This window comes from Alligator sinensis, unplaced genomic scaffold (assembly GCF_000455745.1).
Source record: "Alligator sinensis unplaced genomic scaffold, ASM45574v1 scaffold407_1, whole genome shotgun sequence".
In the NCBI taxonomy this organism is placed as follows: Eukaryota; Metazoa; Chordata; order Crocodylia; family Alligatoridae; genus Alligator; species Alligator sinensis.
This window is the reverse complement of record NW_005842464.1, coordinates 463,046-477,749: the sequence shown is the minus strand read 5'-3', so window position 1 is coordinate 477,749 and position 14,704 is coordinate 463,046. Positions and strand designations below refer to the sequence as shown.

General features: G+C 57.9%; 1 protein-coding gene across 3 annotated transcripts in view; it reads left to right on the top strand.

The window, feature by feature from the left end:
- The first annotated feature begins 21 nt into the window (after positions 1 to 21).
- Positions 22 to 14,704, top strand: part of PPIP5K1 (diphosphoinositol pentakisphosphate kinase 1) — a 64,094-nt gene continuing 49,411 nt past the window's right edge. Inside the window, exons 1-9 of one of the 3 annotated variants that reach the window (XM_025212469.1) lie at positions 22 to 844; positions 1,040 to 1,202; positions 1,526 to 1,700; positions 6,186 to 6,381; positions 6,472 to 6,562; positions 7,360 to 7,445; positions 8,316 to 8,470; positions 11,085 to 11,186; positions 12,111 to 12,272. In XM_025212469.1, coding sequence (XP_025068254.1) covers positions 1,554 to 1,700; positions 6,186 to 6,381; positions 6,472 to 6,562; positions 7,360 to 7,445; positions 8,316 to 8,470; positions 11,085 to 11,186; positions 12,111 to 12,272 — 939 coding nt within the window. In that variant the 5' untranslated portion in view covers positions 22 to 844; positions 1,040 to 1,202; positions 1,526 to 1,553. Of the gene's footprint in view, positions 845 to 1,039; positions 1,701 to 6,185; positions 6,382 to 6,471; positions 6,563 to 7,359; positions 7,446 to 8,315; positions 8,471 to 11,084; positions 11,187 to 12,110; positions 12,273 to 14,704 lie in introns of all 3 variants that reach the window. The other 2 variants (XM_025212472.1, XM_025212471.1) reach the window with 2 other exon arrangements.

Sequence of the window (14,704 nt, the reverse complement as noted above, 5' to 3'; positions counted from 1 at the left end):
GTGGCTCCTGGACGCCCACCGAGCAGATGGGTTTGGATGGGAATTCGCGGCCTCTTTCAGGGACGAATAGCAGGGAGGAAGCGTCACTGCCCCGCGGGCGAGCAACACCGCTGCGGCCTCTGGCCTCGGGAGGCTCCTGTGCCTGCCGGGCTGCCCCGTCGCTGGTGGCGCCAGGCCTGTGCCGGGCGAGGCAGGAGCTCAGATTGGCACCGGCTGCTTTCTGGGCAAGGCTTTTCCAGTCCGCTGCCCCTCAGGGTGGGTTGTAATGTTTGGGCCCTGCGAAGAGCAGCCTCAGGCTTGCCGTGCCGTGCTGGGCTGGGCGCCCGGGCTGGCGCTGAGGCCGAGCTCTGGGCGCTGCCAGGCCGTGCAGCCTGCGACGGGGAGAGGCGCCCTGCATCCCTGTGGGGACGGAGCCTGCGCGCGCTGCCGGCTGCCCCAGAGTCTGCCCCAGAGGAGCGCGGCTTCCTCACCCTGGCGAGCGGCGAGCCGGCCAGCCCCACACCCCCTGTCTCCGGACCAGGCCCAGCCGCGCTCTTGAGTAGCCAGGGCGCTTCAGTGTCGGTCCACGTGTTCTGTGGCTTTGGGACGGGCCGCGCTGCAGCTGTCTTGTGCGTTGCGTGTTGATGCCGCTGGGGGGTGTGCCCCACGGCTGGGGTGGGTCTGGACTGCACGGATCCCCAGCTGAGTGTTTGATGCCTCCCCTTTCACCCAGCTCCGTCCGGAGGACTCGATGGCGTCTCCTTCCCCAGCCCTGCCTGGTGGGGAAGGAACTTGGGGCGCAAGTCTGTCCCTGCTTGCAGTTGGGAAGGGGGCAGGGAGTGCTGCCGTCCCCTCCCTGCGTATGGTGGGTGTTGGTGTTACTGCTCCAGCACAAGGCAGACCCAGGCCCCGCGGAAGTGGGGGTGTTGCTTCATGGTCTCCTGACAGCGGGGCCCTGGCGCTCTGCCTTGGCCTGCGTGGTGCTGCCCTTTGCTCCTTCCTGCGATCTGACTTGGGCACCTCTCCTGACTGGCGCCTCTCTCTCTCTGTCTCGTTGCAGGTCTCCCTGACCAGCTAAAGGCCTGAGGATCAGGGCTGGAAAGTCACCTTCACTCTCACCCCCCTCCCAGCCTCCTGTCCTAGCCAGTGACCTCGGCTGCAGGAGCTCACAAGCGCACTGTCCTGTGCGCTGAATTAGCTGGCAGCCCGGAACATGCAGCACTGTAAGGGTTAAGTCACTTCGGCACTAGCCATGGCACCGTCCCCTCCCGGCCGCAGGAGGGAGCAGCCTGTCTAACATGGCGCCCGCCGGATCCTCCCCCCGGGCGCCCTCCAGTTGCCCTGGCTTCTGCCCCCACCCCACCTAACGGCACCTCTCCCTGCCCAGGTGCTGTCTGCGGGTGCCGCCGTCACGCCCTTGGGTCCCTCCATGCAGCGCCTACCCTGCCCCTGCCCCATGCACCCTTGGCTCTGCCCCATAGTGTCAGCCCCTGGCTGCTGCCTGTGCTGGCCCTCCTTCATCCTGGTTTGTACGTGATGCTTCCAGAGCGGGATGGTCGGCTCCCCGGACTGTGATGTCGTCCCTGACGACCCCCACTGAGGGCGAGGGCTCCGCTCCCAGGTTTTTTGTTGGTTCCAGAGATGATGAGACAGACTGCCTGGGACCAGACATGAACCCCGACGAGATCGACTTCTTTGAGGATGAGGAGGAGGAGGAATCGGTAAGGAGGGCCAGGGGCTGGCATGGGGCTTGGCCCAGGCTCTCTGTTTGGTTGATCTACATAGTGCAGTGATTGCTGAGGTCCCAGCTCTTGGTACGTGCAGGGAAGGTGGCACCAGGACACATGGTGTGGCAGTCAGGAAAACGCAGTGTCCTGGATGCCTGTTGGTCCCTGAATAATCGGGTCCCCACACTCAGCCCTCAGAAGCACCAGGCTGTCTTGCCCAGGAGGAGCAGGGTTTCTGTGGGCCCTTGGGGGGGTGGTTGCGTGACCCCCTGGTGCCGCAGGAAAGGGCATCACCTGTGTCTGTTGATGCTCTTTTCCTGCATCCATGCTGTCCCCCGTGGGGCCCTCCCAGCCCTCTGGGCTGGGGTCACTCGGGGCCAGCTGCACTTTCTCCTTCCATGGGTGTTCTCATATTCTCGTGCTCCCTCGCTGAGCTGAATTCCCCCAGAAGGGTGCAGGCAGACTGGTGCGTGGAGCCCACGGGTCCTTTGCCAGACTTCACTTGCAGCTCCTGGGTGCCCCTGCTTCCAGTGTGTGATGCTGATGAAGCCTCTGGGATCGCTTCAGACATGTCCTGTGCCATGCCTGGAAGGGGTCTGCACACCTGACATGTAGGGATGTGCAGAAGGGACTGAGCTGACTGCTCTGGTGTGTGAACGAGGCCCTGTCTGTGAGCACCAGCTGACGTGGAGCAGCTGGTGCTGTGAGCCCACTGGGCCCTGAAGAGCTCTGCTTATCCCAAGGTCATACCTGTTTTCACCTGTGAAATGGCACCATGAGGCGAAAGGTCACCTTTCCTTGCGGGGGTCCTGGAACGCTGTTGGGCATCTTCCTGCTGCAGTAGCTCCTTGGAAAGCATGAAGTGTGGCTCTCTGTCATCTCCAGCCACAGTGCAGACACAGTGGGGGTCCTGCGCACTTGGCTGTTGCATGATGCTGTGCCAAGTCCAGGTGCTGGCCTGGGGCCATGACAGCAGCATTCCCAGCAGGCGCTGCCTTTGAAACCTGGACATGGTAACTACAACACAGCAGCTCCTGGGTTCAGGAAAGCATCTGATTTTGGTGCCTGTAGCAGTAACCATCCTTGTTGTGACTGGTGCTTGTGCTGGTGTTTCCACAGCTCTTGTCTAATGGGGATTCTTCCCCTGAGCTGCAGACTGGGGAAGGCAGGGTGAGTGTCGAGGCCTGTTGGCTGCGAAGTGGCAGACCTTGGAGACTTGACCCAGTGCAGTGTTAGGCCACTCTGGAAGGGAGGTGTCTTGATGGGAGGGGTGCTGTGAATGCCACGGTGAGGAAAGGTGGGAGGCTGAGGCCTTAACTCAACAGGCCGTGGGTTTGGGCACTCTGTGCATGCTGGGAGGATGGTGCTGGTGGAAGGTCCCGTTGCCATGTCCAGGACGCCCAGCTTTATCCTGGTGTAGCTCTCCCTGTCCCTGGCTTTCACCTGGCCTTTGTCATCCTTGGGGGTGGCAGGTGCTATGTCTCTGCGACAGTCAGTGTCCCTGCCCCAGTGGGTACTTGGGGCCTGTGCACTTTGCTCCTGGGCTGCGTGGATGCATGGCTCCCCCTCCGGTTGTCCTGCAGACCCTGCCGAGTGCGGACCCTGCCGAGTGTGGTGCCGGCAACACCCCACCCGAGAGGCTTCCTGACCATGCAGAGTAGTCTGTAACCACAGGAGCGTGGTGGCTGGGCTGGCAGGGCAGACACCCTGCTCTCCTGTGCCACATCCACATCCTTCCCAGGCATGCAAAGGGCCCTGCACCTCCAGGCTGCTCCTGTCTCTGCAGGGTCCCAGAGCCTGTGGCTTGAGGGCTTGTGAAACGCCGTGCAATCTTGGATGCTAGATTCCTGGATTCAGGGTTTTAAGGCTAGAAGTGCTGTCACCACCTAGTCAGAGGTGCTGCTTGATGCTTTGACACAGCCAGCAAGCCCTCCCTGTGAGGCACCGCAGCTTACTCAGAGTGTCACGTGGGCAGCACAGCTGGGCCTGCCGCTCCGTGGGGTCCCTGCTGTCAGATCCCTGCAGGCCATGGGAGTCGCCCCCTCCTGTTCTCTGTGCTGCGCCACTAGAAAGTCTGTTCCCAATCCCTGCATGACCCTTCCGACCTTCTCCAGCTTGTTGTTGCCCTTCCCCAGTTGTGGATGCATGGCTTCAGGAGTGGCCACACTGGCTCCGCAGGCTGAGGTGATGGGGAGGCTTGGACACATAACAGTCAGGCTGGTGTACGTGCAGTTCAAACGGGAAGCAGGCAGACATGCAAGCCTGTTCAAACTGGTTAAAAGCTGCCTGGAAGGGTTCAAAGTGTAGCTGGAAAATGGAGCCTTCCCTTGGACCAACTTACAGTGAACGGTTAGCGTTGGGTGTGGACATGCGGTGTCCTGAGACATGGGTCTCATCAGTCCCCTAGGCATTGCACACTGCACTGCTCCTCGTGCCCCCCTCCCTCTGGGCCTCCCAAGCCCTGTGTCATGCTCCTCCAGCCCCTGCAAGAAGGATCCCCTGCCCCTTGTCAGACAAGCATCTGCAGGCTTTGGTCAAGTGCAGGCCAGTGAGGTTCACTGAACTCGCATTTGGGAGACAAAGGAAAGCAGACAGATGAAAACACCCCAGCTACAGGTCTCCCACCCCTGGGACCCACAGTGTGGGAGCAGCCCCCCTCTCCCCCCAGCTCCTCCACTGGGTCAGGGTAGATGCTTTGTCTTGCTCCTGCAGTTGGAGCCGTGGCATCACAGTGCCTGGAAGGCGCCTGCTTTACTGGGGCGCTACAGCATCATATGTGCAGACACCTCCAGCCCACAACAGCTGTGACCCAGGTCCCAGTGGTGATGCTGGGGACTGGCTTGGTTGTCATGTGTGTCTGCGCTCAGTGCCTCTGTCCCCACCTGTACACCTGAAGAGGCGCTTGGCACTCTACCCCAGCATTGCCCCCAGAGCTGAGCTCTCCTTCACCCTGTGTCGCTGTATTGCAGGGTGGGAGCCTGCACTGGTCAGTGCTCCACGGTCCTAGGTGTGAGCTGAGGCTGATGCTATGGGGCATCATGTTTGCTGACCAGCAAGCTGGAGTGCTCCCGCTCAGTGACCTGCCTCTCTCTAGTTACCCCCTCCCTCCTCAGCGTGACTGTCCCCTGCAAGCCTTGTCAGGAATTGCTTTCTCCCTGGTCATTAACATCACTCCCAATGAGTGGGGGGCTAGTCCCAGGGGACCCTGTTAGATGTAGCTGCTTCCTGCCACATCCCCTTGAAATGAGTCAGTTTGCTGGCGTTTGATCCATTTAGCATGTGCTGTACTTGTGGTGCCTTGTTCTAGCTTCCTTCCTGGGTTGCTCTGGCTGTGCCTGCCTTCTCGAGGCCTGGCGCAGCATTCAAGCCCCAGCTGAAGGTGCAGACTGTCTGGGGTCATGGTGTTCAGGTCTCTGCTTTGGTTTGAGGCCATGGGCTTCCGAGTACAGCCTGCGGAGCCTTTTCAGGCAGACCTCGTCAAACAGAGCCGAGTGAGCCAGCGATGCCACCACAGGCTGTTTGAGGGGAGAACAAACAGCCAGAGCTCTCCGCTGGTGCTGGGGGACTCCCTGTCTGTGCAGGAGACTGATTTCAGACTGCACGCTGAGAGCAGTCAGTATCCCCCCCCTTCCAGCCTTTCCTTCTTGCGTATTTGAGGCTCAGGGCAGCAGGGTAAAGTGCCAGCCCCCCTACAGTACAAACACCATCTGCCCAGCACGCCAGCATTTGGCTCCTCCTAGGTGTCACTGGCAGGGAAGGAGCTCCTTGCAGGCTGGTCCTTGTTGCTGCTTTTCCGAGAAGCAGCCCCAGTCCCTTTCTGGGGGAAGGGATGGAGCGGAAGGGCCAGCAGCGTCTGGCCTGGCCACACTATGGAGCCCCGTTTTAAGCCCTGCTCTCCAGGCGCTGGATAGTAAACATTTGTCCTTTTTCTCCATTCCCTTGGACTTGGTCTCAGCCATGATCCCATTAGCATGTGGGGCTTTCTGGGGCCAGGGAAGCAGGCTGTAGGCACTTGCTCAGTTTTTGTGTCCTTCTGGAGATATGGCCCAAGGCTTTGGAGTAGAGCAGCTGGGAGATGGCGCTTGCTTGCTACCTGTAGGACATGCCCTCGGGGTGAGCAAGGGCTGTGCTTCTCCCTGGTGCAGTTGCCTCTGCAGTCTATGGCTCTGTCTGTGTGTACACGTGCAAGGGTGTTGCACGCTAGTGCCCTGGTTATGCATTTGCAGCACTTCCAGGGGTGACCAAGGGTCACATGGGCACCTGGCGGGAGGAGGAGACTCATCTGCCAGAGGAGCAGGCACATCAAGAGGGTCTTTAATGGTTCCCACCTGCTGAGCCCTGTCTGAGTGGGCTTCAATGAAAGAGCGCGTGTGAGCTGGGGAGAGCCCTGGCCTGCTCCCACTGCCATCTCCTCTTGTCCTGCAAGGGAGCTCGCTGCCCGAGCTTGCCTGCACTCACCTGCCCATATCTCTCCCCCAGCCCCCGGAGCGGCAGATCGTGGTGGGGATCTGTGCCATGACCAAGAAGTCCAAGTCGAAGCCCATGACTCAGATCCTGGAGCGCCTGTGCAAGTTTGAGTACATCACAGTGGTGGTGATGGGTGAGGACGTCATCCTGAATGAGCCCGTGGAGAACTGGCCGCTTTGCGACTGCCTCATCTCCTTCCACTCCAAAGGTAAAGGTCAGGGCAGCAGCCTCTGCCTGCCGCCTCCCTTGGACTGGCCTGTGGCATGCGCAACTCATTACTCCTCCCGGTGTCTCCCAGGATTTCCTCTGGACAAGGCCGTGGCCTACGCCAAGCTGTGCAAGCCCTTCCTGATCAACGATCTTGACATGCAGTATTACATCCAGGACAGGTGGGTTCCTGCCCGCCGGAGCCCCCTCCCCATAGCCTGCTCTGTGGCTATAGCACCACCTTCCATGGGGCTGGTGGGTTTTGTGTGCCTTGGTTCTCCCCGCTGTGCTCAGTGATGAGAGGGCTGGGACCTGGCTGGAGTGAGGCAGGGAGGGAGGAGCTGCAGGAACAGCCGTCCCCATGTCAGGACAGGGCAGAAGCTCACAGACCAAGCTGGAGCAGTTAGTGCAGGGGGTGAGCTCCAGGACAGGGAGCTGGCATGGCTGGGAGATTCCTGGCTGGCAGCAAGCAACAGGGGCAACAGACAAGGCCCCTGGGTGGGGAAGTTGCCAAAACTTCAAACCATGAATTGGCCTCCCAGGTGCAGCTTTTCACAGGCTTGGCCCTGTCCCCCAGAGCATACAAGGCATCGCATGGGGGAGAGTCCCAGCTCCGTGTCTGGGGCACAAAAGCCTTGAGGAGCTCCCTGAGCAGGGGAAGCCACTGACCCTCAGCTGTTTCTGCCTGGTGCTGGTGAGGTGTGGGCTGGATGTTTGCTACCCAAGGGTCTGGGCCTTGGGGTTGGGCCAGTTCGCAGGGACCTGGGAGGAGGATCTCTGCCAGCATCCTTGTGTGTGCCACGCCAGGAAGGGGAGGGGCAGGTGTGAGCAAGGCCTTGGCCCCATCACGCTGGCTTTGCTCTGCTGTTGGCCTAACGTCTAGCACTCAGTTTTTGTTGCTGCTTGAGCCCCAAGGCCTCAGTGGAGACCTCCCAGCTCCCTGCGCTGGCTGTCGCCAACTGTGCTGTGTCCCCTGCAGGCGGGAAGTGTACCGGATCCTGCAGGAGGAGGGCATAGACCTGCCCCGCTATGCTGTGCTCAATCGCGACCCCGACAAGCCGAACGGTGAGCGTCCCCAGGGCGCTGGGGGCAGCCGGCATCCAGCTCACCTCCCCAGTGAGCTTGGTATTGATGGGGGTGGTTGTTGGCAAGCCTGGAACTGGGGCTCAGGCACGGAGGAGGGCAACTGGACTGTGCTAGTGCTCCTGCTCGGACTTAAACCCAGAGGCTCCTGGCTAGAGGGTCTTGCCCTTCTGCTCAGGGTCAGACTGACGCCCTGTTTGGGGTCAGGAAGGAATTTTACCCCATGGTCAGAGTGGTGTAGACTGTGGGGGGTTTTGCCTTCCTCTGTAGCGTGGGGCATGGCCTCTGCCTTGGGTCCCTTGAGCATATATTAGCAACCTTTTATAGCAGCAAGAAGTTCGCTGCTGCAGTCTTGTTTTCCTTGTGGCAGGGTCTGGGGTGATGCCTTATGTTGTGTTGGGGTTGACTGTAGTTTTGCTCAGAGGTTGGACAGTGGATGTGTCTGGGCTGGTTTGCACAGGGCTGATCCTGCCACAGGCAGGGGTTGGATTAGATGTGGCCTCTGCAGCTCCCTGCCAGCCCCATGGCCCTGTGGTTCTGATACCCCCAGCACCCATTTGAGAGTCAGACTGCGATTATTCTGGGTTCAGTGCTCCTGCCTGGGATGCCTGTACGGGGCCGGTCTGTCCAGGCCTTTTACAGCAGCCCAGAGGAGCCTTGCTGCACAGTGCGTGCTCCAAGAGGGAGCTGGAGCAGGCCTGACTTGGCCACGTGGCTGACCCAGGCAGGGGGCTGAGGGCCAGGTGCCAGAGCATGCCAGCTGCCGGGGCTGCAGGGCCCTGCTCGGGGCTGGGTGGTGGTGAGCAGGGGTCTCGTGCAGACTCCTCACCCCTGACGGCACACTGTCTGCAGAGTGCAACCTGGTGGAGGGCGAGGACCATGTGGAGGTGAATGGCATCATGTTCCCAAAGCCATTTGTAGAGAAGCCAGTCAGTGCCGAGGATCACAACGTCTACATCTACTACCCGTCCTCCGCCGGTGGGGGCAGCCAGCGGCTCTTCCGGAAGGTGAGAAGCTCTGCTGCGCGGTTTAGGGGTATGATTTTAAGGGAAAGGCTTGTGTGGCCCTGGGCACCTTTGTGCTACCAACAGCAGTGTCACTCACGTGCCCCAGAGGCTTTTACTTCCATCTGTTGTAGACAACAGGAGGCCTCAGCTCTGCCGAAGCTGTAAGCTGATGCAGAGGCTTCACAGTGACATTGCTTGCTTTCCCTTCCCTGCATCTGTACGCAGCAGAACCCCCTGTCCTCCCAGACGTGTACTTGGGAAATCCTGCCTGGCTGCTGCTGGGGTCTTTCTTGTGGCTCCATGTCCCATTTCCCTTGCTGCCTTCCAGGCTGCAGCCGGTGGCTGTACCAGGGACACAGGCAGGGAACTGAGGGTGTATCTAGGCAGCAGGTGGAAGTGAAGCTGGAACTCTAGGTCCCCTCCCTGCTCCAGGAAGTGAGCGGTGTCATTTGCACCTGGCATGTATTGGGTGTAGTGAGTTTTGCTTTGGGCCTAGGCCCAGGCCATCCCTTTGACTGAAAAGTCCTGGGAGTCTCTGGACGAAAGTCTGGCTGTCCCTGGTGCTGGAACAGATGGCCTGCCAGGGCAGCAAGAGCCAGGCGATAGAGCCCAGGGGGCTGGGGGCTCCCTGACAAGAGATGGCCACAATGAAGGAAGCGCCCTCATACAGAACCCTTGGCAGGGGTGACAGTACCTGACCTCTGATCCCCTTCCCACCCAGCCACCACGGCAGTGCATCATTTGAATTCTGTGGGCTGGCCCATGCCCTTTTCACGGTGTAAAGCTAAACCTCCTGCTCAGCTTTGGTGCTGGTGGCATGGGGGGTAGGTCCAATGCTGCCCCTTGGGCTCAGCCCATTGGTGTAGCTGGTCCCACGGGAAGTACGTCTTGTGGCATGGTCTGAATAGAGTCAGTGGTGTGAGGGGTAAACTGCCAGCTAGCTCTTTGCTGGGCAGAAGCCAAGCCAAGGTGTGTACTGGCCTGGCCAGGGCAGGATGCAGGGAAATGACATGGGCAGACAAGGTTCTTTGGGTAAATCTGATATCTTTTATTAGACCAAGTCAAATAGTCAGAAAATATTTTCTTTGCAAACTTTCAGGTACAAATATCTTTTGTTAGACTGAGGAAGCATGTGCAGTTGGTGTGTGCTCTTCCTGGATGAAAGGAATAGTAAAGAGGCCAGAGGCTGGGCTGCATGTTAGAAAGCCAGTCGGTGAAGATGTAAACTGAGGAGTCGGTACGTGAGAGAGAGGCTGGGCAGGGCGGTGGGGAAGGGGCTGGAAGGGGGATGAATGTAGCTTGGTAAATAGTGGAGAGGTACCTGGGGAGTCAGATGTCAGGCAGGTTATGCCGTGTCATAAATCCAGTGTCTATATTTTAGTCCTTGATTTTTTGTATCCAGGAGGTTGATGAAGTGAAGTTCGTAGGCTCATCTGTGAAAAGTGTTTTGTAAATTCCCTTTGAGGATCAGAACTGAGAGACTGGAGAGAGAGTGGTTTTCTTGTGAGAAATGCGCCCCCACCGATAATTGGGTATTTTGTCTTTGATAGATTTCTGGTGTGGGTTCGTTCTGGTGCGCAGTTGTTGTTGGTGTCTCCTATGTATTTTCCACTGGGGCATTGGATAAGCTATTACATTGCTGGAGGTGCAGCTGTAATACCCAGGAACACTGATGGCTCTGTTGTGGGGTGTAGTAATTGTGGGGGTGGTGGAGATGTGTTGGCAGGTTTTGCATTTCTTGTCATGGCACGGTCTGGATCCATGTGGTGTGTTTTGGGCTGTGGGAAGTTTACTTCTGGTGATGAGGTTAGCGAGGTTCAGTGCTTGTTTGAAGGCTAGGATGGGCTGTTCTGGGAAGATCTTTTTAAGAATTGGGTTGTCTTCTAGTATCGGTAGCAATTCTTTGAGGATTTTCCATATAGGTTCGAGGGAGGGGTGATACGTCATAACCAGCGGTGTGTGATTCGTGGGGTGTTTCCTTCTGTAATGCAGCAATTCCTCACGTGGTATCCAGGTGGCTCTTTCAAAAGTGTGATCTCTCACTCTGGAGGAGTGTCCTTGTTGAGTGAAAGCCGTTTTGAGATTTGTGAGGTGGCAATCATGGGTGTTCTCCTGGGTGCAAATTCGGTGGTATCTGAGGGCTTGGCTGCATACTACAACTTTCTCGGTGCATTTAGGGTGATTGCTGGTTCTGTGCAGATACGTATGTTGGTCCATGGGTTTCTTGTACTGTATATCATGGTCTGTATTTTACCATTCTGGATAGTGATCATGTCTAAAAAAGGAGATATTGGTGCTGGAGTATTCAAGAGATGGTGTGAAAGGTATTTGTACCTGCAAGCTTGTAAAGAAGAATTTTTCCAACTATTTGAGTTAGGCAGGCACGGTTCTTTATTAGACCATGTCCTTAGACCAACACAGGTACAACCTGTACCCCAGGGAATGATATTACACCCAGCATGGAGAGTGCACAGGGTGAGGAGGCTCTGTTGTGTCACCAGCTGCCTTTTCCCCATCACTGCTGGCTGACAGGGCTGCAGCATGTGCCCAGCAGCAGCAAGGCTTTTGTAAACTCCTCCTGCCACCTCTCAGGCGCCTCCACCTGTGCTTTCAGATCGGCAGCCGGAGCAGCGTGTACTCCCCTGAGAGCAGTGTGCGGAAGACAGGTTCATACATCTATGAGGAGTTCATGCCCACGGATGGCACAGACGTCAAGGTGAGAGCAGGGCTGGGGTGGGAGGTCTCTGCCGCTTCTGGCTGTTGAGGGGTTTGCAGCCCTGCTCTGCAGGTGTGAGTGTTTCCCTGGGGTGAGCCCTGAGGCCTTGGACACTCATGACACTTAGACTGGGTTAAATGCGGTTTTAACCTGAAGCAGAGGGACCTTACCAGCCTTTCGAACCTGTCTGAAGCTTCCTGAGACCATTCAGAAGTGCAGCTGGCAAATGAAGCGCTGCTCTTGGACTGGTTCGGTGTTTCATGGGCACAGCAAGCATTCCGTGACGCTGGTCTGGTCAGCCCTCCTGGCCGCCATGCTGCTTTGCACATGCCGCCTCCTTCCCCCTGCTGCTCTATGCAGGCAGAACTCAACAATCCTCCCCCCTGCCCCTCGTCCTTCTTTTTTCCCTTTGTTGGCGCTTCTTGTCACTGAGCCCCTTGCACAGCTTGTCCAGTGAAAGAATCTGTCTAACAACCAGATGTGTCCTCACTCCCTACCTGACACAGCCATGTATCATGCCCCTCCAGCCCCTGCAAACGCTACCTGCAACCCTCATCGGACCAGTCTCTACAGACTTTAGTCAAGTGCAGGCCAGTGAGGGTCACTGAACTCATGCTGAGGAGAGAAGGGAAAGCAGACAAGGGACAGTGCACAGCCACAGGGGCCCAAAGCGTGGGTGCAAGCATCCTCCTCTTCACTCCCTTATTGTGAGGCAGGCTGGGCTGGGTGCTCAGTCCCACCCCCGCTGCCAGGGCCACAGTTCTTCATGCAGCTGAGAACCAGCTCCTGTGCTGCTGCTGCCACTGCAGATGCAAGTGGGGAAACACAAGTACCAGAACCTCTCCTGCTTTTCTGCCTCCGCAGCTTAGATGCAGCCGCAGAGCCAAGTTAGTTCTGACTTGGGCCCCTCTCATCTCTGCCTAGGTATACACAGTGGGGCCGGACTACGCCCATGCAGAAGCTCGGAAGTCCCCAGCACTGGACGGGAAGGTAGAGCGGGATAGTGAGGGGAAGGAGATCCGCTATCCGGTCATGCTGACAGCCATGGAGAAGCTGGTGGCCAGGAAAGTCTGTGTGGCCTTTAAGGTTCGTGTCTCCTGCTTTGTGGGGAGTAGATGGTTCCCTACTTGCCTCCAAGGCACCCACTTCTGCCTGAGCCCGTTGCCTGGGCTCTGATATTCCAGCACCCCACAATTGGGTGTCAGCTGCCTGCCACCAGCTGGGCATGGTCAGGCCTGCTGCCAGCTATGCTGGCTGCTCGTGCACGGGGGACAGGCAGGTGGTAAGGACGTCTTGGCTCATATTTGAAGTGTTTGGGATGCGACTGCCTGGGTGTGCTCTGCCCTCAGTCTGCTCCAGTCAGGCCCCGTTTTGGGTTTTTTTTGCTGCTAATTCTCTTTTTCATACGTGTCTTAGTGTCTTGGTTTCTTCCCCTGCCCTTCAGTGCCTCTTGCCTCAGGTCCATGGGTCCTGGTTCTTTGCTGCGTGCCTGTGCAGGCTTCGCTCGTGGAAGTGTTTGCTTAGTGTGCTCACATCAGGCTGGTGGCAGCAGGCTCTTCAGGGCAGCTGGTGCAGAGGCCTGGTTGCCCAAGCCCTATCAGTGCTGTGGTGCCCCTGCTATGAGTTGGGGAACCCTCGCTGCCTTGCTCACCATCCTTCCCAAGCGTTTGGTCCTTCACTCTGCAGAAATGATTTAAGGAGCCTCTCTGCTTGGGGGACTGTTCTCCTCTTGAAACCGGAGATTTCTGACCCTGTTGTGTGCAGAACCCCTGGGCCTCCATGACATCCTCCCTCTGTGTCTGTTGTGCCCCAAGTGATGGTCCTGTTTGCGCCCTATTTGCCTAGAAATTCAGCATTTGCAGAACTGTCACGAAAGGGGCCCTGGGTTCTCGGGAGCAGGGCTGAGGTGATCCCTCTTAGAACAGCCTGTGCTTGGGCTCCGCCCTTGGACATCCAGGAGCTGAAAGGCCCAACTTTCCCTTGCCTAGAAGTGACCCGCCAGCACCTCCTGCCCTGTTGAAGAGGTCAGACTTGGGTTGCTCTGATAAGAGATGTTGCCCTTTAGCTGGGCCTTTAGCCAAGGTCATCACGCCTCTGGCTTGCTAGCACCCGATGAAGTTTCCAGGGCCAGGAAACAGTTGGTGTCTGTAAGGGCTCTGCAGAGTCTGCCAGTGCCATGGTGGGAGTGAGGGTGTCAGGTGGGACTGGGGAGCATTGGTGTGGATTGTAGCGTGGAGTCCAGTGCAGGCTGGGCTGACTGCTGAGACTAGCCCCAGCTAGACTGACTGTACCAGTGCTCAGAACAGCTGTAGTCTTGATGCTGTTGATGCCAGAGGCCTGTGTGGGGTGTACCGGTCTTTCAGTACTGGGCTCCCCATTGCCTTACTCGGCACTGACCTAACCACCACTGGTGCTCTCTGTGTTCCTGTTTCCCTGGGGTCAGAGCTGCTCTCTGCCTTTGCTTTCCCCCCCCACCACCTTGGGCTTTCCAAAAACTGAAGCAGGCCCATGCCAAGATCATCCCAACAGCCCGAGCCTGGCTAGGCCACATTGCTTCTCCAGGCCACTTGCCCATCCTGTGTGCTACCAGCATCCCAGGATCATGATCGGGCTGGCTGGCTATGGGCTGTGGTAGCCTCCCTGGTCACTGTAACATCAGCCAGAGGCTGAGCGCCGCGGGTCTCCTGTATACATCAGGTGATAAAAGCAAGGTCTTGCTGATGCTTCCCCTTGGTGTGTGCCTGCAGCACTGGTAGATGCTGCCTCAGCTAGTTCCCTGCCAGTCTGTCCTGAACTGCCCACCTCGGGAGAAGAGGAATGGCCTCTGGGTGCACCCAGTCCTCCCCTCTTTCACTGGCAGGGTGAAGGACTCGGGAGCAGCCCCAGGGCCCACGGTGGCAAGCGTTGCTTGCTCAGCATCCCTCTTCCCAGCGGTTTGCAGAGGATCGCCTTTAGCCTGGTCCTGTCAGGATGTAGCCAACTGTGCTTCAGGCAGATGGTTTCCTCTGCAAGTCCCAGACCTTGTGTGTAGCTGGGCGTAGGCTCATTCCAGGCCCAGGCACTCACAAAAGGGCAGTGCAATCCCCCAGTCACCCATTCCCTATTCACTAGGCCATTGTAGCAGCAGCCTCTGAGGTGTGGGTACATGCTGACTGTGGCAGAAATGCCCCCGTCGGTGCCCGGGGGACAACAGTTCACCGTCCTGTCGGACCATGCCCCGCTGCAGTGGCTACAGACCATGCAGAACACCAATGCCAAACTGCAGCGTTGGTCTTGGCAGCTGCAGGAATTTAATTTTACGGTCCAACACATAAAAGGAAGCCAGAACGTGATAGCGGATGCCTTGTCACGAAAGGACTCTGGGTAGTGGGTCCTCGGGACTCAGGACTAGTGAGGAGATCACTAGTGTAAGACTGCCATCAGGTTTTATGGTTTCTGTATGTTATTATCTCAACTTGTTTCATGTTCCAGGTTTTTCACTTTTCCTTCTTCTGGCATCCCGTGGGAACTCCCTGACC